Source organism: Peromyscus eremicus, chromosome 10, assembly GCF_949786415.1.
Source record: "Peromyscus eremicus chromosome 10, PerEre_H2_v1, whole genome shotgun sequence".
NCBI lineage: Eukaryota > Metazoa > Chordata > Mammalia > Rodentia > Cricetidae > Peromyscus > Peromyscus eremicus.
The window spans coordinates 81,474,989-81,498,859 of NC_081426.1; the positions used below are offsets into that span (position 1 = coordinate 81,474,989).

The 23,871-nt window shown below is 42.0% G+C and overlaps 1 protein-coding gene across 1 annotated transcript in view; it reads right to left on the bottom strand.

Moving 5' to 3' along the window:
* Rassf6 (Ras association domain family member 6) overlaps positions 1–17,478 on the bottom strand; it is a 40,737-nt gene extending 23,259 nt beyond the window's left edge. Inside the window, exons 1-2 of the mRNA XM_059274654.1 lie at positions 17,401–17,478; positions 8,886–8,984 (exon numbers count right to left, since the gene is read on the bottom strand). Of these exons, the coding sequence (XP_059130637.1) occupies positions 8,886–8,950 (65 nt within the window). The 5' untranslated portion in view covers positions 8,951–8,984; positions 17,401–17,478. The remainder of the gene's footprint in view (positions 1–8,885; positions 8,985–17,400) is intronic.
* Between the last annotated feature and the right edge of the window lie 6,393 nt (positions 17,479–23,871).

A 23,871-nucleotide genomic window follows, 5' to 3' on the forward strand; every position in this document is an offset into this window, starting at 1 on the left:
ATCCATCTGAATCCTGGAGTCAAAACTGCAAACTTGAGCAAGGCCTCCCCCAGAAGAAACCTTGGGTGCCAGGTTGCCTTGGGCCTCTTTTTCTGGCTGGGGTGTTGAAGGAAGAATGCCTCACCACCTGGCATACAGACCTTCCTCAGTTTAGCAAAGTAGGTTAGTCTCATTTCCATTGCAAATGAAGGGATTGGGTTCCAAAGTCTGAAAGCTGGGGGCGGGGGCAGGGCGGGGTGCTGGGGAGAAGAGGGCCATCTTTGACTGAAGCAAATTTTGCCTCTTTTGACGTCAGAGTCCTGTGTAGTGGGTAGCCATTCCAGCTTTGATCTGGAAGTTCCAACCCCCATTGAGGCTTCAGTAACTGTCACCCCTACAAGGCGGGAACAAGAGAGGACCCTGAAGACCCAGGATCCGGATGCATCACCTTCTCTTGGTGCCTGGACCCTGGACGCTGGAGGTAGACCGAGCAGAGTCTCCAGAGAACACCAAGGGACTGCGACACACCTTTCCCAGACTCTTCGACCTACCTATCCCTTCATTTGTAAGTTACGCCACTAAATAAACCTCCCTTTTAACTACGTGGAGTGGCCTTAATAATTTCACCAATAGTCCTGTGCAGGGGCACATGCACCAAGCTTCTGTCCTTTCAAAGAGGAAGAGTTCCTGGCTGCTCCAGAAACCCTATGCTAGACTATCGAGAGAGAGCTGCCCCAGGTCAGGGGCCGGGAGGTGGGGAACTAAATGATAGACGAAGGAAAAGCTCCAGATGTTTTAACTACACAAACTCCACTGTATGAGTGGGCTCTTGCTGCTTGGAACCACATCACTAAGCAGTACAAGGTGTGGACAGGACAGAAAGATGGAATACTTATTCTGTAGCCTAGGTTGGCCTAGAACTCAGGAACCTCTGTTTCTGCCTCCTCAGTTTCAGGCTTACAGGCCTGGGTCTGACCCTTTCAAAGAGACTCCTTTCAGAAGAATAAATATCAGTATTTGAAAACGTTGCACCCTGGAGGGCTGTCTATCCATCAAAGAGAAGGGGTGCTTCCCACTGCCTTTCATGTTTGGTTTCTAAAGCTGAAGGTTAAAAATTAACCATAACCTGCTGTCCAGCTGACCGCGGCAATGGGAGGCTGCATATCAGATCTCATTTTCTGCTAGCACAAGCAGCTAAGTACTCGTGGCAGCTTGTGCTGTCAGTGGGCAGAGCCCAGCGTGAAGGAAAGGCTCTGTCTGGCCACCTTCTTCTCTGGCCAGAGACACCCAGCAGCAGGGGCTGGGTCACAATGTCAATGCCATTTACACATGAGTGCCATTGCTAATGCCAATCCAAAGGGAAGACCTGATACTTTTGACCAATGTGACTCTGTTTCTTGTTGGTGCTGTTTGGGGAGGGAATAGAGTGAGAAGCCCTTGATGGTGAAGAAAATCCTGTCTGAAAGCTCCACAAACATGGAAGTGTAGTATACCACTCAGTATGTGAATGCCACTCCATACGTTAACTACAAACTTTGAATGGGCAACCGCATGGCCCACAGAGATTGTGGAGATGAGACTGCTGAGCTGTGCCTGCCACGCTTCTAATTGAGGAGGTCTGAGGTGGGCCCTGAGAATCTGCATTCCTGCCAGGTCCTCAGTGAGTCCAGTGCAGCTGAAGAAGCCCACTTTTGCATCCACTCCAGCACTGAGAACTCAGGTCATACTAGCTTTTTAAAAGAGGGAGAGGCTTTCTCCAGGGAGAATGTCAGTTCAGCTATGTTGTCCTTCTGATTAAAACTACACTGGTTACTTCTAGTGACTCCAAATTTGTATGTACATTAAAAAAAAGAGAGAGATGCATTATGTGGATTTTCACTTTACCCCTCGATAGGAAAACATCATCTGGGGATGATCCATGTGAAGTCATAGTGATGCTATGGGTAAGGTCGTTGAGGCAGTTACTCTCATTTTTATCCAGTGGGACTCTGGTAAGGGACTAAAGTGTAACAGGTGTTGTGGTAGAAGCGGGGTATGGACTCGAATTCCCAGAGATCTACCTGCCTCTGCCTCTCGAGTGCTGGGATGAAAGGCATGCGCCACCACTGCCCTGCATAGCGCTGGGACTTCCATAGATGAGAACGACTTTCTAGAGAGGGCAAGAAAAGAAAGGGAAACAAAACAAAAGGCACACCTTCATTTGAAGGAGGGGAAGATTTCTGAGAAGAAAACATGGTTCCATGGGACAGTGCTTGGGACGAAGATGTGAGAGAGGCAGCTCACGAGGTCTGAGATAGTAAACTGAGGCCTCAGTAATGGGAGCACACAGCCAGAGAAGAGCGAGCAAGGGAGAGATTCCAGGCAGACCCAAGTGTCCCGAGAGCAGGACCAAGCCTGGTGCTTCTGAAGGGAAGGGAAAGAAATGATTCCAAATGAGGTTGTAGAGGGCCTGCTAGCCTCTGAAGCTATCCTGAGGGGCGGGCATCTTGCTCTGAGCACAGCAAGAAACCTTTGGAGGATTTTGGCAAGATAATGGGGCTTACATAGGAGAGAAACATCTGGAAGCTCAAAGAGAATGGGCCTCAGAATGGAAGCCCCAGGGGGGGCTGTTGTAGTCCTCCAGGCCAGAGATCAAGGAGCTTCAACTGTGCAAGGCTCTGGATGGGCTCTGGAAGTGGAGGTGACTGGCTGGGTGGAGAGCCGAGATCACGGTTCCAAATGCCTGCTTCTCATTCACCCCGCTGTACACTTACACTTCAAGTTTCCAACCTCTTCTAAAACAAGGCTTAATGGAAATTTTTGAAAAAAAAAAAAAAAAGTCACTTGAAAAGTAAACACAGCAGTGCTACACATCACTGGTCATTGCTTGGAGAGGCACAAGTGTGCTGTGCAACCATGTCCTTTGTGTGTGAAAGGTGAGGGACTTTGTGCCTGCTAAGAATGAAGACCAAAGGTGGCTTCACACTCCCATGCTCTGCTCCTTTTGGATGGGGAAGCCATCCAATTATTTCACTTAATGAAGCCCTCCACTGGTCTCCTGTAGGCCATCCAGGCTCACCAGGCCTGTGAGAGCGCTGCTAGAAGGTACCTCGTGATTCTCGGGGCCCCTGAGGTGAGCAAGCAGGAGCTTCTCCTCACATAGCTCGGCAGCTGCTCTAACAGCTTTGCTCTCACGACTCTGACCGCTGATTTTTCTTGTCTTCAAATAAATACACTAACCAACTGCCCTGCTGTTCTGAGCAACACCCACCTGTCGCTCACACAGGTCCGCTGAGCACTAAACATGTCTAATCACATCATCTGCATCTGCTTTGCTTAACGTCTTTAAATGTCTATCTGTAGCTCTTTGTGAAAACCCTCCAATCCCTATCACGGCACATGGTCCCTCTCCTGCTTTCCTTTTTAATGTCCTTTTAAGAGAGCCTTTCAGGTCTGGAGAGATGGCTCAGAGGTTAAGGGCACTGGCTGCTCTTCCAGAGGACCCAGGTTTGATTCCCAGCACTTAATAGCTGCTCACAACTCCATTCCCAGAGAATCTGATGCCTTCCTGGTCTCTGTAGGCACCAGGCTTGCACAGTGTGTGTGGACAGACATGTAGACAGGACATCCATACACATAAAATAAATATATATTTTTTAAATTTAAAGAGAGAGATTTTCGTGTGCCATATACCTCAGCCAGCCTGGAACCCTTCGCTTGCTCTAACTCACTGGCCACTGGATTCTGAGGCTTCCTGCACCAGATCCCTCTTGATCCTGATTCTCTAAACTGTCCTTAGCTCCCCCCTCGTCAAACTTTGGTATAAACAGTCTCTCCTAGATCTCAGTCAGGGGAGGTCCTCTTACTTTGTTTTATATTCCTTATGCCGGCACTTCACAAAGAGCACAGTGGCGAAGCCACCTGGCAACTGCGGACATGAAGATACCTACCCCATCCCCAAATGAAAACCCAGGAACTCCAAGGAATGGCCTGACCTCTGGGCAAGTTGAGAGCTGCAGCGTCAGGCAGTAAAGTCCTTTTAGAAGGGTTCTGCTTTATCTAAAACCCTAGCTCTTTTAGTTTCTGGCTCAAGGTTCACCCTCAAACATCATTTGTTTAGGGAATAAAATATGGAAACTGAATCCCAGTCTACTGTGCGGCGGTGGCGGCGGGGAGCCAACAATGACACAGATGACACATACCTTCTACCAATGCAACTGGTAAGACATCAGAAATTAAATTCTACACAGGTAATCAACAGAGGGGCGGAGCGTTTGCAATTTGAAGTCAGACTCTGGAAAAGTCTCTGTGTGTCTTGGAAAGGTCTGGGTTTTTGAACTTGCTGGAGTAACAGAATGGGTCACATAGCAGATAAATTGTACTGGCAGTATCAGGGGACGGTCACTGATACACTCAGTGACGACTGACAACATATGCCTTTGGGGAAATATTGGGTATTAAGAACTTTTAACGAGTACTGTCTTTCCACATACACTTTCTGTGACACAGACCTATGGTGTCCTTCAGGTTTTTTTTTTTTTTTTTTTTTTTTGTTTTGTTTTTTTTTGATTTTTTTGTTTTTTTAATAATACTCCTGTATTTTCACCAGATCATCAGAGAGTAATACTGTGAAAATTCTAAAACAATCCCCACACAGAAAAATGCCCATGTTTTAAAGCAGATGATTCTAAGCACAGGCTTCATCTTGGGCTTTTGTCTTTGTCTTGGGCTCATTTTAAACCTTTGACTCCATAAAAACCTTAGTATCCTCGTTAAACTCAGAAGTGGCCTTCCTGAGAGCAATACTTCTCCTCATAGACCTCGCTGGCTGGGGCTTGGTGTTTGCTCCTTTGATCTGGAGACTCTGGACTCGCGTTGTAACAATGCCCTCTGGCTCTCGGAGCCAGGTAGGAGGCAGCCTCGGGAACACTGTCCCTTTGTATATAATTTGTGCTTAGAAATGTAGGTGGCTAGTTCTTCTGTCTCAGCAAAGGGTACCGACCCAACATGCCTGGAAAAAAAGGCTGTAAGGAATAACGTATTTTCTGCACAAACTCATGACGCCATGCTAATTAAACTTATTTACTAAGGGCAGGAATGCACATGTGCCTTTTGGCCTGCGAGGGTTGACATCAGGTTCTGAGAAGCACAAAGCCCTACCGGGTTCTGAAATCCGACCTGCATTTGAAACTGGATTGGACGTTTTGGTTTTTTGCTTGCTTTAAATACAGGGCTGGTATTTACTCACTTCTGAAGTGTTCTGATTTACAAGGTAAAATAAAGGTGCTTTGAAAGCAAACGAATTAATGGAAGCATATTTAATTTGGAGTATTTGCATGGGCACCCAGCACAGTGGTGTCTTCAGGCAATGAAGCAGCACCTGGAACCATAGTTACTGGAGCTTCAAAGGAACTGATGCCAACACCTGTGAGCCAGGAAATCTGGCAAACAAACTGTCACCCAGTCCTAAGATACAAGTGCTTTGCTGGCTGCAGGGCCATGACCCTTGGACCTCTTGTTTTACTGCTCATATGTTAATTCTCATTAAAGGTGCTGAACCCAAATTTGCCATTAGGTAGGTACTACTTTTTCGTATTTTAAAAACAATTTCCAACACTTTCCTGCGTTTCGGTACAGGCAAATGAAAATACCTTAGTAAGTTAACAATTTCTGTTTTGTTTACTATGATGCCTAATGCAGACAGGGAGCTGAAAACATGCTTCCGTGAGTAAACAAGTGGGGGCTGTTAGTCAGATGTGGATATACTGGGTCAGCCAGCAGTATTGTTATCATTTTTGATGACAGTTTTGCACAGATATCTTATGGTTTCAGGAGTTTTATGATGGAAAGTTAGAAGTTGCCAGAACATCAGCCCTTCCTACTGTGAGCAGTTCAGTGAGTTCAGTAGGCAGGAGAGTCACCCAACCAGTTCTGGGACGGAGCCCAGCGTCTGTACTGTTGGTGAGATTCTGAATCAGAATCAAGCATTCCACAGACCTCGGGTTGAAAAGTTCTATCTTGATGCATCGTGTCTGTGGGATTATGCTGCTTCCTGATGATACTCAGTCATACAGGGCTCTAACGAGCATGTGGAGAGCCACGGTCTAACAGATGCCTGGACTATGGAAGACAAACTCTGGGTTCTTCAACTGACCAATTCAAAGACAAAAAACAAAGGTCCTGAGCATCTACTTTGGAAACATCCCCAACAACATGCAGCTTCATTGTGATATATTTAATTGCAAAGAAATAATATTGCGGGAATGTACACAGGTTTTCAAAATGCATTCCTTTTTTTCCTTCTATATTATAGCTGAGTATTACAAAACGCTTATCAAAATATTTTCAGAGATGGAAATATTAATTTTACATATTAAGTGTTAAGGCTAAATGTACAAGTGAGCTAAATAACCCTTTCTTTCCCTCCATGAAAAAGAAAGAAAGAAAGAAAGAAGGAAGGAAAGAAAGAAAGAAGGAAAGAAAGCAAGCCCAATGCAGTCTGGATGTCTTAATATTTTCCATAATGGTTAAAATAAGACGAGCATCTATGTTTCACTTAAAAATCATTTCGTACACTAAGCTCACCCGCCTGTCCAACTTTGTGAAACATATGCAAAAAATGATTTACATTTTACCTAGTATAACCAAGCACTCCTGTAAGAAATAAGGAAGAGAGATCATGAGACCTTCAGCTGTTGGCAAAAGCAGATGTTTTTAGAGAGCTAATTTTAAGAAGTAACCTTGCCTTATTTGTACACATTGATTCCCGGCTATTTCTGTCAACCAGCCTTATGTATCAAAATACTACAGCCATCTTGAAGACAGAAATTAGGGAATGACTACAGGGTAGTGTTTCTGTATCATTGAATGCTACTGTATCAATCAAAACACTTTAGGAAGACTTCTTTTAGTGGTATGGGGAAATATTTATAATCTAATGATGGGCTTGTAAAATAAGATATAGTGTGGTCTCAGCTATGTAAAATGGAGTCTGTTTAAGGTAATAAATGAGCTACAATTTTCCCTGGATGTTTGATCTGGATACTTTTATTCTTTCAATATACATATTTTAAATCTTCTCAGCATTTCTAATTCTGTAAATGCAACATAAATAATGTAAAATGTTTATCAAGGTAGTAGCATTAAATCCTTGATATGCCCTTTTCTTTGGGCACTTTGCAAAGCTCGACAGGTATCTAAGCTGGGCAGTCTATTGCGGTCCTTGTTCTATGTCTCTTGTGGCCATGGTTCAGGGCACCACCATCTCCTCTTTGAATGGTCACTTCCCTGCCTCTATCGATGCCCTTCTTCAATGTGCCCCTCAAACAACAGACAGACCGATGTCACCACCAGTGTATTCAATATCTTTCTTTGGCTTCTCACCTTATTGGGTTGGAAAGGCCAAGTCTCCCAATGGCCTCTGAAACACCATGTGTTCTGGGCCCTGTAGGTCTCTCATCTCAGCTTTGTTAACTCTCTGCTTTAATTCCTGTACGCTGGCCAATACTGTCAGTATGCACCTGTTTCAGAGGTTGGGATGCTCACAGCCACTTAGCTGAAGCTTTTTCTTCCAATCCTCTGTCTTCACTAAGGTCTTCCTTGAATACTTCCTTGAATTATAGACTCCCTGCCTGTCTGCCCCGGATTCGTTGCTCGCTTTCCTGTTTTATTTGTGTGTCTCATTTATTTCAGCACATATGTTCCTACTGGCTGTACTCTCAGTTCCTTGAAAGTAAGAGTTACATTTGGTTCATTGCTGAATGCTCGGTGCTCATTACAGTCCTTCCACAGTGAGTAGACAGCCACTGTCTGAGCAACAAACAAGAGACTTCTTCCTTTGAGTCGGCTTTTCATGTTTTCTTTCTACTCTTCTACTTCATCTTTATCATCTAGTGGTGGCTGTTGGCCACACCGGTGCCCTTTGCTTTGCTACTCTGTCCTACAACACTGGCATTTCTCACATGGCTTCCACTTCGTACCTCAGCCTCCATACGACTTGGTGCATGTTTTGGTACCGTGTGAGTCTGCACTACCTCTTTCTCTTTCTCAGGATCTGCCCTGGCTCAGACAAGGTCAGCTCTCATCTTTCTAGATTTTAAATGTCTGTTATTCCCAAAGCAATAGGAGATGCTATTTATTGTGTGTAGGAAATGAGGTAAGGATATTGGCCATATTGGGTGGGGGCAGCTTCCACATTTGTTGACCCCAGGGACTCTTGAGGAGTGAGGGATAAGAGATTTAGATAGAAATATAGAGAAGAGATACAGACAGAAACACGGGATAGCCTCAAGAGGGCCTGAGTCAAAACCCACCAGCCCCGTATGTCTCTTCTAAAGGGCTTTTTATAGAAATGCCAAGGGATGGAGCAAAAGATCTCCCCCTAGCACATCCAAATGCAGACCATCCCAGACACCTGATAACCATGCACGTTGTCAAGCCATCCTCTAAGGCAGCCCTGCTGTGTAAAGCAAGCTCAGATCTCAGTAGGAAACCTCTGTGGACCCCAACACCACTTCTTATATAATCTCATGTCAAAAGAAAAATGGAATGTATCAGAAATGGAAAGGCGGAAAGAGAGAGCTAAGGATTAAATGCATGATTACTGGCCTTGGCGCAAACCCTGAGTATATTACTATCACCCATGAGCGTTGTCTCCCTAACTTAGTCTTCATACATATTTGAACTATTAAAACTGAAGCACAATTTTAAATGAAATCAGACAGCTGTCGATGAAGCATGAGTGGCTCCTCTATGACAGTGCACAGCTTAGCAGTCTTTAGGAATCTACTTTACTTTCTTATCTAGAATCTTACCCAGTGACTCACAGCACTGGTCTTGTTGGTCATAGGTCATGCTTAGAAAAGTCTGAATGGCATATCCTCCCAGTGACTGGAGCAGACTAACATATCATATAGGTGTATGATTACCTGGTTATGAATGTCCTCTCATTGACAAAGATCCAAGAAGGGTACTGGTGATCCATCATTGTCATCCTTTCCCCCTTCCCAAGATGATCCGAGGATGCCCTAAAACATTAGGAAAGTATTAATGTGTTGTCACTGGGAGACATCCCTAAGTTAGTGTCTTATTTAAATTTAGCATTTGCTTATGTTTCTAATGTATATGAGGATGTTTTTAATCAGTGTAAGGAATCACAGGTTTTCTACTGCAGCCGCCTCATCTAAAGTGGCTGGACCCTGGATCAGGACAAGATTCCAGGCACTGAAGTCAAGTCCTGGCTTGAGAGCTGACTAAGGATAATGTAATGGCCTCCAATTACCTACCCTACAGGCTCTGAAGCCTGAGGAAATCAGATACCAAGGATCACCTCTACTAATGAGTTCACATAAATGGCATCAGGGTGTGGTCGCAAATATTAAGCATATTTTCTGTTTGGTCTGTTTTGTATAAATACACACATGATTACCATTGTTTTGAGCCTAGAAAACCACAGGCACTATATTCAGAATCAAAAGGCAGGCTAGAAAGAAAAGCTCAATTTTCTTAATAAAGAGGATCTATATGGGATTCTTTTTACTTTCATAGCTGGTTGTTTGGGTAGGTTAAGAAGAGTGAAATACATTCTATATACTAATTCCTGGGATGCCAGGGGGGAAAGAAGAGGAAGAGGAGGAAGATGATGAAAAAGGAGGAGGAGGAGGAGGAGGAGGAGGAGGAGGAGGAGGAGGAGGAGACAGAGGAGGAGGAGGAGGAGGAGGAGGAGGAGGAGGAGGAGGAGGAGGAGGAGGAGGAGAAGAAGAAGAAGAAGAAGAAGAAGAAGAAGAAGAAGAAGAAGAAGAAGAAGAAGAAGAAGAAGAAGAAGGAATAGTTATTCTACTAGTCTCACAAAATCTTGCTGCACCCTTTTCCTTCAAGCACTTTGCTGATCTCAACCGACATCTTGCATCAGACTCTAAGCTGGATAGTTTACTGTGGACTGTCTGTCTTCCTTCCTTCCTTCCTTCCTTTCTCTCTCTCTCTCTCTCTCTCTCTCTCTCTCTCTCTCTCTCTCTTTCTTTCTTTCTTTCTTTCTTTCTTTCTTTCTGCTTCTACCATTCTGACCATCACATTACTTTCTTGGTACCAACCTTCCTGGATTTCACTCTTAGTACACACAGCCTAAGTCTCTTAACCTGGCATTTACATCTTCACTTGTTCTCAAACTATCTTTACAAACACAGCCCTAAAGCATTTCTTCCAGGCCTCGTGTAATGAAATTTCATGCCATCAAGTGTCCCCTCATCTGTTCAGCTTGATAACAAGGTAATCTCCACTGTAGGTCCAGATGGACTCACGTGGGTCCTTTACAAATCTCCTCATGCTGCTTTAGCTGCACCACTCTGGTTATGTATTTCTGCTTCCCACATTGTCATTACTGATTTATGCCTTATTTTCTTTTCTATTGCCCTTGTTCAAATTGTGAGACTGTCTCTTTGATGGCACATAATTGCCAAAGGTCTGTATCACGAAAGACTCATGCTAGAAGGGACAAAATCCAAGCTACAAATGTCTCCATGCTATGCTGCCTTATAACAAAGACATAGTTTGCCCATGAGCCTAACAAACCACTGTCACCCATTCCCAAGAATTGATGGATCTGGATGTCTGGTTACACAGACCTTGCTCTAGCATCTAAACCAAGTTTTGTTTATATATATATTTTCATTCTTAGAACCTACAAAAATGCATTGTGGATATCCCACACCAAGATTCTTCCGTGATGATGATGTGGCCGAAACACTACCTTCTCCCTCCTGGATCAATTTATGGGTTATTTACCATCTCTTTAATTTACCCTGTACCTCTCCTCCCACCTTTAAATAATCAGTACTTTGCCAAATTGTCTATTTTGTCTGCCTGAGAGAAGCACTAGGCAAGACTGAGTTTTCTCTTCCCCCGTGTGATATGCTTTCTGCTTAGGCTTTTGAGGTGGAGCAACTGTGACTTTGCCCTAAGTTCTTGCCACTTCACAGATCTCAGTGTCTTAGTCTGCTCTGCTCACGTCTTCATGTCTCTTTAAATACGAGCTGGTTTGAGAGTCTGTTCCATCTTCAATTCTCTGGCTCTACTTCCAAACAAATGAATCTGCTAATCCGCCCAGCTTCTCAGTTCTAGAGCCCTGTTACCACCTAGTTTCCACTAGGATGTCTCACAGTCTGCAGCCCTGACTTCCTCTCAGCTCCAGTATTTCCTCCTCCACAATTATTTTGTACATGTCCAATCAGGCACCCAAACTAAGTCTCTCTCCTGTTCTCCCTCCTTCTGTCATAAGCAGATTTGAATCTACACGTAAGTACTCTTGGACTGTACTTTTACTATACAACCTGAATCCAGGACCTAGAGAGCTGTCTTGTCCACTCTTACAATGGGAGGACCCAGAAGTCACCATCTATAAGTCAGATGGCAAATTCTCATCAAAGGCTGAGGATCTTTGGAAGGAGGAAGATCATGGAAGTGCTGTGTGATAGACTGAGTAGTGATGGGCTCAAGAATTATCACAGTAGCTTTCCTATCAGTTCTTTCTCTCTGTAGTCATTAAAAAAAAACTAAAATAGCATTATTTCAGAGGGCAAACACATCACTGTTCAAGTATATTGTCAGATTGTAATCTGTGCTAAAGTACATTGCAGATAGGTTCCCAAGCCTCTGAAAGATGTAATCTTAAAAAAGAAGGCAGTTGAATAGAATTCAATGGACAAGAATTAAAAAACTGTGTTCATAGGTAGGGTGCAATGATTGCATAAAAATAATTTTGAACATGCATGATCCAAAAACTGCCTAAAATTTTCAGAGAACTGTAATAACTAAAACATAAGAGAATGATTTGGTAAAATCTCAGAGATTTTGCTTACTCAGAACAAAGTGTGGATCTCTAAATTCAAACCGTTTCTCCTTTCTTTTTTCCTAGTCCTGTTCATTATGACTCAGCAAAACAAACTCTATGGAGTTCTGATGAAAATCTTCTAAATTAGTGAGACTTGATAGGTTTAAGGTCTGAATCAGTTATCATAAAAGCGCAGGAAGAAAGTAACAGAGTCAGAAGTGGCAGAGATAAAGAGGATGTAGGAAAACAAGGAAGAACTGGAAGTCTGGAACTTTCTGAGGTCACACTTCGGGCACTGAGTTCTTTGGTGGAACACAATGCACTATGACTGGAGGAGGAAAATGGTTGCTACAAACATGCCCTTTGCTTGGACAGTGAATCATAGTCACTACCAGGCCCAGGGGCGAGAGCTGACTGACTTAGATTATGTATAAAATAAGAGCACTGGTTTAATAAGTTTGGCTATTTACTTTTCCATTTTGCCCCATAGGATGGATTTCAAGAGACAGAAAGTTTGACAGGGCAATCAAGTCTCAGCTCTGGAGACAGCAGGCAGGTTTAATTAAGAGAAGCCTGAATGGAAGAAACACAGGGAAGCACAGTCATTCTTAGCTGGCAGATGGATCTGGAACCTTCAGAGATGGTGACTGACGGATGGCACCAGTGTGTGGGCTGCCCCGGGACCTGAGAAAAGAAAGCTGAGGCCTTTGGGGTTCACTTTCCCCCAGCTGTGTATTCCTGCTTAGATGTGGGCATGCCTGGATTTGCCAGTCACCACAACGAGGAAGGCGGGGAGAGAAGGCAGGGAATTCAAGTCCCAGTGAATGCAAATAGACTGGTTATTTAAAACATCTTTCAGTGCCCAAGCATGGGTGACTTCAATGGTTACTTATTTAAAAGTGGAAATCTTGGCTCACTGCTTTGGATATCTAGCCAACTATTTCTTGAGTGTCTCCCCTGAGCCTGCTACCATGCAGGACATAGAAATACAGCCTAGATCTGAGTGTATAGCCAATGGGTCAGGTTCCTTAAAAAAGCCAAATAGAAAACCAAAACAGAACAACGTCGCTAACTCCTCAGGACTTCTCTGGCTTCTGAACTTTTATAATACATTATCCACAGCTTGCTAATCACCTAACTGCTCTCTTTCCTTATTTACCCATATCTTATTTTCCTTAAGTTGGCTACTAGATTCTTCACAATGGGATTACTACTACTTCATTTTTCATCATTTAGAGTGAGTATATGAAGTATACACACAAAAATTAATAAAATATTAAATATACTCAACCAATAGGGAAACACTAAAGTATTAAGTGCTATAAGAGGATGAGTGATTTTCCTCTTGATTTCATATGTACATTTAAAAAACATACATAGGAAACTTCTCTTACATTACACAATAAAAAGTAACTAAGAAACAAAAATAACCCCAGAAGTATCAGATGGAAAGAACAAGTGTGTATTTTAATTATGAGGTAAGATTATTTTAAGGACTATAAACGTGGCATTATTTTTCAGAGACAATTGTTCCTGCATGGAGAAGCAATAAGGGTGTACAGATATGTATTTAGCATTAAAATAAAGGTGTTTTCTCAAAACCTGGAGATAGGAAGAGCAGATTGAACTTCCACTTAGGGGAAATGAGATGTTGCTGGAAGCCATCTGTAACTCCAGCCATTATTCAGTTTTTGAAAGAAGGAAGAGAGTTCATAGAAACATGCTTTCCAAGAAATGCCTGGCTCCACAATTTTCTTTTCCACAGTGCCTTGTTTGTAGACATGATTGACAGCTGCCTTGGAATTCAAGGGTGGCCTTGAATACCTGATCTTCCTTTCTCCACCTCCTAAGTGCAGAGATTATAGGCGTGTATAACTACACCTGGTTTTAAATATTTCAACTCTTGAATTTAAGGCAATATTAAACAGGATATGGATCAAAGGATCGAAAGACTAGACTTCCAAATGAGCATGCCATCCATCGCTCTCAGTTCAGATGAAATGTCATTGGAAATCCAAATCTCTAAAATCAATTGCCTGTTCCCATGGCACTTATGCAATGCAGTCTCTTCTCCTTGGAGTGCCTTGGGAGATGAGGGAAATGGGGTCAGAAGGGAAGGCAAACTGGTGTCGTGATAATCAACTGGGGACTCCAGCGCTGTGGTGAGGCTCAACGATTCCCTGCTCCATCTGAGGTTCCAAAAGGAAATTCTAAAAGTTGTTGTCCCAAAGATCATGACTCACTTTTCCTATTCACTTCCTGGATGTAAAATAACACTTTCTCTTTTGAACCTCCATCAACTGGACCCTGAGTATTAGTGAATACTTCCTTCGATATAGTCCTGACTTCTTTTCAGTAGGAGACATCCCTACGTTCAGCTGTTGGAATCAGCAGTACCAACTGTGTGAAAGCACTATAATTGACAGCTTTGAAAGGCACAGATAAATGTCTGCAAAGGAATAGTTCTCTACCGTAGATTTTAATACAAGGGATAGTATTGAGAAGTACTTGTTTAGAAGCTGCACTTTCAACACTTGACTGTTTCATTTTTATTTTGCTAAAACATATTTTTCCTCTTTTATGTGTTTTGAGATTTTCATACATGAGTATTGCATGTATATCATTTCTATCCCCTTTCTCCTCCCTGTAATTCTTCTCGTGCTGTCCCCTCTCAAATTCATGATGTTCTTTAATTATTGTTATCTGTGCACATACAATATACACACCCATAAATATAAATACAGCCTGCTTCACCCATTTACTGTCACACATATTCACAAGCTCTCCATTGGATAGAGCACTGATATCCAGAACATAGAGAACGATTACAAAAGTCCCCAGAGTAAAGAAGACAAATGAACCAACTAAACAACAAGCTACCAACTTGTCCTAGCCTGTTTCCGTTGCTGTGATAAACACCACGACCAAAGCAAACTGGAGAGGAAAGGGTTTATTTCAGCTTACAGTTTCTAATCCATGGATGGAAGTCAGGGCAGGAACTCAAGGCAGGACCTTGTAGACAGGAATTGAAGCAGAGACCATGGAGAAATGGTGCTCACTCACTTGCTCCCTATGGCTGGCTCAGCCTGCATACATATTCCACCCATAGTGGGCAGGGCCTTTCAACAACAATCATTGATGAAGAAAATGCCCACAGACTTGCCTACGGACCACTCCGATAGAGGCAATTCCTCAATTGATATTCCCTCCTTCCCATATAGGTCTAGGTTCATGTCAAGTTGAGGAAAACCAACTGTACAAGTCCTCAACAGAGAGTTCTCAAAGGAAGAAATGAAAACGGCTAAAATATATCTTTACATCAACATCCTTAGCAATTAGGGAGATGAAAGTTTTTTTGAGATTTAATCTTATTCCAATCAGAATGGTTGAGATCAATAAAACAACTGACAACAGATGCCACCTGGATGTGGGAGAAGGGGAACACACGTTCACTGTTGGTTGGAGGGCAAACTGATGCCACCATGCAGGTCAGTGTGGAGAACTTGCAAAAAGCTGAAAATAAAACCACTATATGGCCCAGCTAGTCCCAGAATCCTCCATCTACATTGTAATCCAGGAATTTATACAAGGAAATGGACTATTATTAGCATTAAACATCTAGTTTAGTTATAAATATAAGTTACTCATTTTAGGAAACGAAGAGTTGAGTGTAAAATATTTAATGATATTTTATCTGCATTATGTATTATGTTATTTTGAACATAATTAGAAAAGTTCATTGTTTCTTAAATACCTTGGTTATTTTTCTCTGATTGATTAAAACATTCTATAATTTGTAATGAAGTGTTATATACCTTAGGAACAGCAGATAAACTTACATGTATAACAAGACAGTTTAACTAGGAAGACTTACAGTTTTTTATGTGGTTAAGGAGATTAATCTCAATATTAAAATATTAAACATAGTCAAATAGATTTATCTAATTGGCACAGTGTTCTGTATATTGATATATCTGTTAGGAGATAGAAAATCAAACGCTTTAAATTGTATACAGCCATTTATATTCAGTATAGTAAATGAAAAAATGTTCAGTTATACTGAACATTAATGTAAATGTAATAAAGTAAATACTCTAATTTAGTCTAAATAAATTTGATTATTTTATAAGCTAAACAGCACTAATCACTGTTAGATACTAAAAGACACCAACAGCATGATGAACTTTGGTTCATTTGGCTTTTAGGATTGTATTCATAATTCTTCAGTCAATATCTAATTAAAAGTGCATTGGGAAATTGAAGTTCTATAAAGAGAAAAGAATACTTAAGACGATGGTGATTTTCTGTCAAGATTCATGGCAAACCATTTACCGACATTCATAAAACTAACAGCAAGAGCCACGAAAGTATACTTTACAGGACCCTTTATGAGGAAAAGTCACTTCCTTGTCATTTAAGCTGAGGAGTTAGCGACTGACAAAGCACCATCACCATCATTTGATCGTAACCATTCAATATGTGTTGCAATAGAGGGCATGGCCCAGACGGTCTAATTGGAGGAAAATCATTCAAAAGCAGTCTTTCCTGTGAGACTTGAAGGCCAGGGCTCTACAGCACGAGATAGATAGTAATTTTTCCACCACAGATGTTTTATTTCCTTAGACATAAGCACGAGTTTCACAAAATAAAAGTGAATAACATCTAAGTTTAAATTGGCCACCAGGTACACTCAATACCTGAATGTGATGAGCAGCCAGGCAATTTCGCCGCTCCTCAGAAAGCTGATGCTTGCCTGCTGTTACCAGCTTGGTCTTAGATGCATTGTTCTCTTCCAGTGTCCCCAGGGTCTGGTGTTGTCTGCCTAGCTCAGGTCAGCTTGCCCTCCCCACACCACCCATTTTACAGAGCTGCGGATTTGTGGGTGGTGATAAAAGGTGCCATTTGTGGAATACCTGCTACCTCTTTAATCCCCACGAAAGCCCTATGTGATAGATAATATCATGCTTGTTTCATACATGGCAGACTTTTGAGGCTTAGATATGGGAAATAACATTCAAAGCTAGTAAGTAATAGACACAAGACTCAGTCCTATGACTCCCCGGCTGGCTTCAGAATCTAGATGCTAATGTGTGTACATCCGCGTAATTACAGTGATGTTTAACCACTGTTTGGTGAGGTCTTCATTACATCCCAAATCGTTTTCATTGTGATTTGTCTTGAGGAAACGAATATTTAACCGAACCCTCAATTCAATGGCTCTATCCTTTACGATGTGGTCATTTAATACATACTTTAAATGAAGAGACAGAGGGTGTCACGCAGGAGTCTAGTCATTTGCTAGGGTCGGGGATTCCTGCAGCTCAGGTGAAGTCCATGAGCTGGTTCTTTGGGAAAGGAGAGGGCAGGTTGGCCTCGCTGCTCCAAACCTTCCCCTTTACTCTTCCCCACCCTCCTCACAAGCTTACCTTGTCCAGGGAAAGAGTATACTGAGAAAATTTTGATTCAAGGCAAACTCACACCAGGGTTAGGGCTGCACTTGATGCACGCGCCCATTTGCCCTTCCCGACTATGGATTCAACTTTCTACGGGTCCCGCTCTCAACTTCCCCCCCGCCCCACAATCCCAGTGGGGGTCTTCCCCTCCACCTCCAAGTTCACCTGCTATGATCACGCCGGGCAGAGGAGACTCTTGCGATCGAGCAGCGCGGAGCCGGAGGTGGCGAGCGTCCCTCGCTGTAGTGGTCCTAGTCATTCACCTGCTCCCGGTTGAAGCCGGCGGGGCGGAGAGCACATGGCTGGCCCCACCGTGCTGCTCCCGGGCACAGTGAGCGAGCGCCAGCAGCAGTTAATTATTGCTGGGTTGCCCATGGCAGTGGGGTGTGAGCAACCTGAGCCACGCCCAGCGCCTCGGTGCATGTTGGGAGTGTTTACTCTCTCTCCCCAGGCGCGGGCAGGTGCACTGCTCTCGGTCACGGTTCTGCACAAGTGGAACTGACGTTGGGGACCTTTGTCAGCAACGTCAGGTTGCGTGATTTTCGCCAGCCAACCTGTGCTGTAGGTAGAGAAACGACAGCAGCTGGAACTCTGCGTTTTGTTTTCGAAAAGTTAATTCGTCTTTCAGCTTGAAATTCCTTAATTTTCTTTTCCTTGGTCTTGGCTTCCCCATTCCTTACCTGCACCTTTGTACACAAGGTATTTCTTTCCCCTCACACCCTTAGGGTGAGCCAGAACCTTCCAGGCAGTTTGCAACACCAGGATATCTGCTTGGCCTGACCATCTGACTTAGTGGGTTCTGGGTAGGCATATTATTATTATTATTATTATTATTATTATTATTATTATTATTATTATATTGTTAAGCACCACAGAAGCATCTGGTAACCAGCATTTCATCTACTGAATTGAGTGTGGGAAGTTTACTTTTATACCTTCAGTTTCAAAAGGAACCCAAAAGATAAACAGATGACAGACGTTGTGGAAATAGTGTTTTTATTCAAACACACACACACACACACTTAATAAAACAGTATTATTTGTACCTTTCTTTTTGTATGTAAGAAAATTATTGCCAGTTTAAAAAAAATAGATTGTTTTTCAAGGGTTAAGTTTTTGAGCTTACAGAAAGGAATTTAATGAGTTTTCAAGAGAAGATGTGACAAAGTTGACATGTGGTGTCCTCTGCTGGAGTGCTGAATAAACAGAGTGACTGACGGTGACGCAGAGTCACAGTGCTTGTTTGATATGTCTTTGATATGTCTTTATGGTGTCTTCCACAGGATTCTACTCAAGCAGAAAGGATCATACAGTTGAGGTAGCCTTTCGCAAGTGAAAAAGACCAGGGGCTTTGAGATTTACCAGGTCTTGGTCAAAAGGGGTACTGGACCCAGTCAGTCCAAGTATTAAGAGTCCTGTGTAAGGCCGGGCCCTATATTCTTTGTGCTAATTTGCCCACAATGGCCCACGATCCCCTGGTGTGTGGTTACTAGTGAGGACTGACCTTTGGATGATAAGGAACCAGGACCTACAGTGTTTACAGCAACCGCTTCTAGAATATCTAGCTCAGATCCTGGCTCCGCCCAATCACCTGTGTTGGAAGGGATCGCCTGTTTATTTTCAGTGTCTGGGCACCATTGTGCTTCTGCCTGTATCTGCAGCCTTCCAACTGGACCCCCTTTGACCTTCGGGTGCTTTATCCTTGTGTAGATGTACAGTTTTTCTTTGTCATGTAAGACCATGTAATATGTACACTGTGAAAATTTTAGAAAACATAGAAATACAAAGAAAAACTCTATAAATTTATCTCTGAAATAAAATTATTGTGAGCAATGGGCTGATGTCTTGACTGACATGGTTGCTCTATGAACATATCAAAACTTGGAAGCATAGCTTGTTGTTTTATGACCTGCTTTTATCTCATAAAGGATGTCATGAACAATTTACCATATGTCAAGTCGGGCTATTATTTTTCTTACAATGTGTTTTAACTAGCAGCACTGTCATATACCATATGCACAGACCATTATTTATTTAACCGGTTCCTTATTGTGCGAAAGTTTTACTACCAAATAACAACTACAGCAGCGGATGCTTATGTGTAATTGCACCTAACTGTGATTACAATCTTCAGAAGGAAGTTGCAAGACGAAAGGTAGCACATATTTTGAATTATTTTTACATTTATTTTACTTTTATTTTACGTGCATAGGTGTTCTGTGTGTGTGTGTGTGTGTGTGTGCGTGTGTGTGTGTGTGTGTGTGTGTGTGTGTGTGTGTGTGTGTGTACACCACTTGCCTCCGGTGTCTGAAGCTAGAGAAGAGCATTGGATCCCCTGAGAGTGGAGTGACAGACAGAAGTTAGTCACCACGTGGGTGCTGGGAACAGAATCTGGGTTCTCCTCAAGAGCAAGCAGCAAGTGCTCTCAACGGCTGAGCCATCTCTCTAGACCCTAAAAAAAATTAAATCCAAAGAACGATTTATCTTTTTATAACCATAGGGCTATATGCTATCATGAGTTATTATACTTCTTTGAATTGTTTATCAGTTTGAAAGTTTAAAATCATATTTAATTTTATTTTTTGAGACAAGGGCTCACTCAGTTGCCTCCACCTTTCAGCTCTTGGCTTCATTCTCTTGAGTGCTAAGTTTCTAGGTGTATGCCACCATCCTCAGCTGATACCTATTGTAAATATGTGCAGAATTAGTTACTAGTAACACCGAAGTATTTCTTTACATTTACCTTGTAGTTTCACTTTAGAAAAAGTACTCTTTGCTCATCTTCCTCTTATTGACTTAAAATGTGTCTTTACATATGAAGCATATCAGCTCTTCATTATGTATGCTGTAGCTTTATTTCCTAGGCTATTTGTCTTGTTTATGGTGCTTTTGACATACAAAAGTTTAAAAATTTAAATAATCAAATCTATTAATTTTCAGTTATTTTGTAATTGAGTTTAATAAAACTTTTATGTACCTATCTGTATCTTTTCTTCTAGGTTTTCCTCAGATATTATTTATTCATCAAATTCTACCCATCTGGATTTTTTACATTAAAACCGTGAATTTTAAATCCTAACTTCATTTTCCTAAGTTTCTCAACTATTAAATAAGCCATATTTATCAAATAATCCAAAGTATTGATTCCATATGAAGGCAAAGATCCTGTCTATATTTCTATTTCATCCCCTAGGCTTAGTATTGGGCTAGGCAAGCCCAATATTGGTCAGCCCTTAGTTCCTTTCTTTTCTTCCTCCCATGCCCAGCAAATTGGCAAGTCCTAATGTCCTATCTCTGCTGCTCTTCCTCTACATCAGTCCAGCAGTGCTACGGAAGGACCCTTCTGTATGCTGTGAATGTATGTTGCTCTCATTGGTTGATAATGAAAGCCGGTTTGGTCTCTAGCCAGGCAGAATAAAGCTGAGTGAGAAAGCCAACTGGAGATACAGGGAGAAGGGTGGAGTCAGGAGTCGCCAGCCAGATGCAGAGGAAGCAAAATGAGAATGTCATATTGAGAAAATTTACCAAGCCACGTGGCTAAACACAGATAAGAATTATGAGTTAATTAAAGTGTAAGAGCTAGTTAGTAATAAGCCTGAGCTCTGGCTAAGCATTTATAAGTAATATTAAGCCCGTGTGTCAATTATTTGGGAAGTGACTGCTGGGTATTTGGGAGTTGCTGGCGGGACAGAAACTTCTACCTACAAGCATGGTCCTGGATTGGATACTACAGTGATTGGTTTCTCTGCACTTACTCTGCCCTACTATAGTTCATTCTCCACTTCAGCCAGCAGGATCTTTTAGAAAGCATTTGGATCACATCACAATGACTTCCTTTGCTGGGAGCCTTTTTAGTGGTTCCCCCATACATGTGCGATGATATCTAAATTTGAGCTCCTTACCAAGACATAAAAGACCTTGCTTGGCCTTTTCTGGCTGCTTTGATTCTCTGCTGCCTGTAGGCTTGCTATTCAGGGTTAGTTTTGCTCCTGGGAAAGACCAAGCTTGTTCTTCCTTCACATCCTTTGGTACTATGTTTGCCAAGAATCTCTGCTCTGGTCACAGCGTCTTCTCATTATTCTAATTTTTCCTCAAATACCAGCTTCTCAGAGAGGCCTCCCTGATGACGATATTTTAAGGAAAGTCTCCATTCTTTTTCTATCACAGCACCCGGTTTTGTTGTGCTCATGGAGGTTATCATTGCCTAAATGAATTTCACATTTCAGGTTAGTTCTTTATCTTACATCTCCTCCCATTAAAATATAAGCTCTAAGAGAGCATGGATAGAGGTTTGATACGGTGATAGGGTGAGCTTTGCCATTAAAATCCTCCCTCCACTTCTAATTGGCTCTCTCTGTGTTGTGCTTTCAGTCAGGGATGTGAGCTCACAGACTCCTGCTTCTGTTGACATGCCTGCAGCTTGCTGCCAGGGCTCCCAACCATGACAGACTCTCATCCCTCTGGAACCATAAGCTCAAAGTAACCCCTCCTTATCTAACTTGCCTTTGTCATGGCCACAGAAATGGAAAAGTCACTAATACAGGTGGCCTGTGTTTGGTGTCTAGCTAGCGCCAGGCCCATGCCGGAGGCTCAAGAAACCTTGCACTGACTCATAATGATGATGGTAAATATGTATCGAGTAAACAAATGTGCATCATAATGTTTCCTCATTTGAGGTGACACTTTATTCAATAAATAAATATACATTGGAACTAGAATTTATATTCTCTTTTATGGCCATGTATCTGCAGTGTTTCTAGTGACATACCATCAGCTCTATAAAACAACTCAACTTGACCACTTCCAAAAATTTCTTGGTTATTTTTGCCTCGATTACCACAAGTGATAGCTTCCTTTAGACTGTTATGAGTTAAGTGGATATTTACTCTATTCACCATAAAGCATTATCAAAATCTTTTAGGACTAGTGTACTTATATTAGCAACTGATAATTTCATGTTGAAGAAAGGCTCCTAAAGTAGAGTGTTTACTTGGTTGTTGAGTTTTTTTGATTGTTGTTGTTTTTAAATATTAGATTTTTGATGTGAGTGTTGGAATGACTGTAGTAATGGTTCCAATTTGTTTATCTTCACCTTCTACCTCCATCATGTTTTCTTTGGAAGGATTTAGCTGCGCCAATTCTGGGTTTAGCCATGATACTGGCTTTGGTCTATGTATCAGTACCAAACAAGGCTTGAATGATTTCATTTTTTTTCATTGGGTCTTCCTGCTTGTTACTCTTCAAACTCCCAATGATGATATGAATGAGTCTGGATTAACATATGGAATGACAGGGACCCTTGGTTCAGTTGCTGGAAGGTTACCCCAGGTCACAGCCTGTAACCAGAGCTCTAAGCCACCCCACAGCTGATTAAAAACCTACAAATGACTACAGATAATAAGAAAAACTGCCCAGATGAGCACAGTAAGCACTCTCAATCAATCAGAACTTTGAGCCATAATAAGGGTGTTATTTCAATCCACTAAGTTTGGGATATGCTTTTCATATATACATGTGCATGCCCATCAATATACTCTCAACTAGAAGGTAAGAAAAATACTTGGGTTGTGATACATTCCAACCACATATAGAAAGGATAGAGACAAGAAAGAGAAAAAGAGACTTGGGTTACCATTAGCCTGAGTAATTTCCATGACCCACGAAATCACTTCTGAAAAATATTTAGAGGTCACTATGGCTTGAAGAAAATATGTAGAGAACAAACAATTGTCCATTTTAAGTATGTGAGCCAGAGAACAGGGGTTGACCTCTCAGTTTGGTGTAGCCTTATACTTCTGTTTCCTACCTGAGGCTTCTCTCAGCTGGGGCGAAGGGCAGCTCAAGCGGAAGCAGGATTGCCTTTGATAAAGAGGGGACTCCCACAGAAACCCAACTGGAAACCACCTTGTTTAGGAAGCTGCCTTTACAATGAGCCAACAGACGTTATTTTTCCAATGGGAAACGTTGGAAATAAATACATTTCACAATTGGGAATTTTTGCCATCATATTATAATAAATTACAATAACTACAACAGATTAATTCCTGTGGGAAAATTCTGAACATTTTTTTGCAGAACTTGAAGAATAAACATCACTTTCGGTTTCTGTTAAGAAACCTGAAATTGCTCTTCTGTGAAAACAGATTTTAGAACCTTGATTAAAATTCTTTGTGGGGAAAAAAAAAAACAACAAAAAAATAAAGGAGGAGAAATTTCCTTCTAGAATCCCCAGCAGCTTTAATTAAAGAAATACTTTTATTGATGTACAGGTTGTTGTGAACTTCTAGGTAGTTGGATATTTTGGGATTTTTTTTGTTCTGTTGCAGTTACGCTGCGGGGCTCAATGGTTTGCCTGGCAGAGTTGGTGCCACAGCTGTTTCTGGGGCTTAAACAATGGAAAGCCACTGTATTGATTAAAGAGTAATAAAATGATTTCCATTTTGAAAGTGACACATAGCTTCTATTTTTACAATAGATTGTTTTCCAGCAATGCGTGTGCCAGGAGGAAAGTGGCCTAGTCGTTGACTGAAAAAGTCATCTGTGCCAGGCTGCTGAAGAGCTAGTATTACTCAGCAAAGAAGCAGCAAGACAGACTGCCTGCAGGAGCTCAGTGCTCAGCTACAAAGGGAAGCCCAG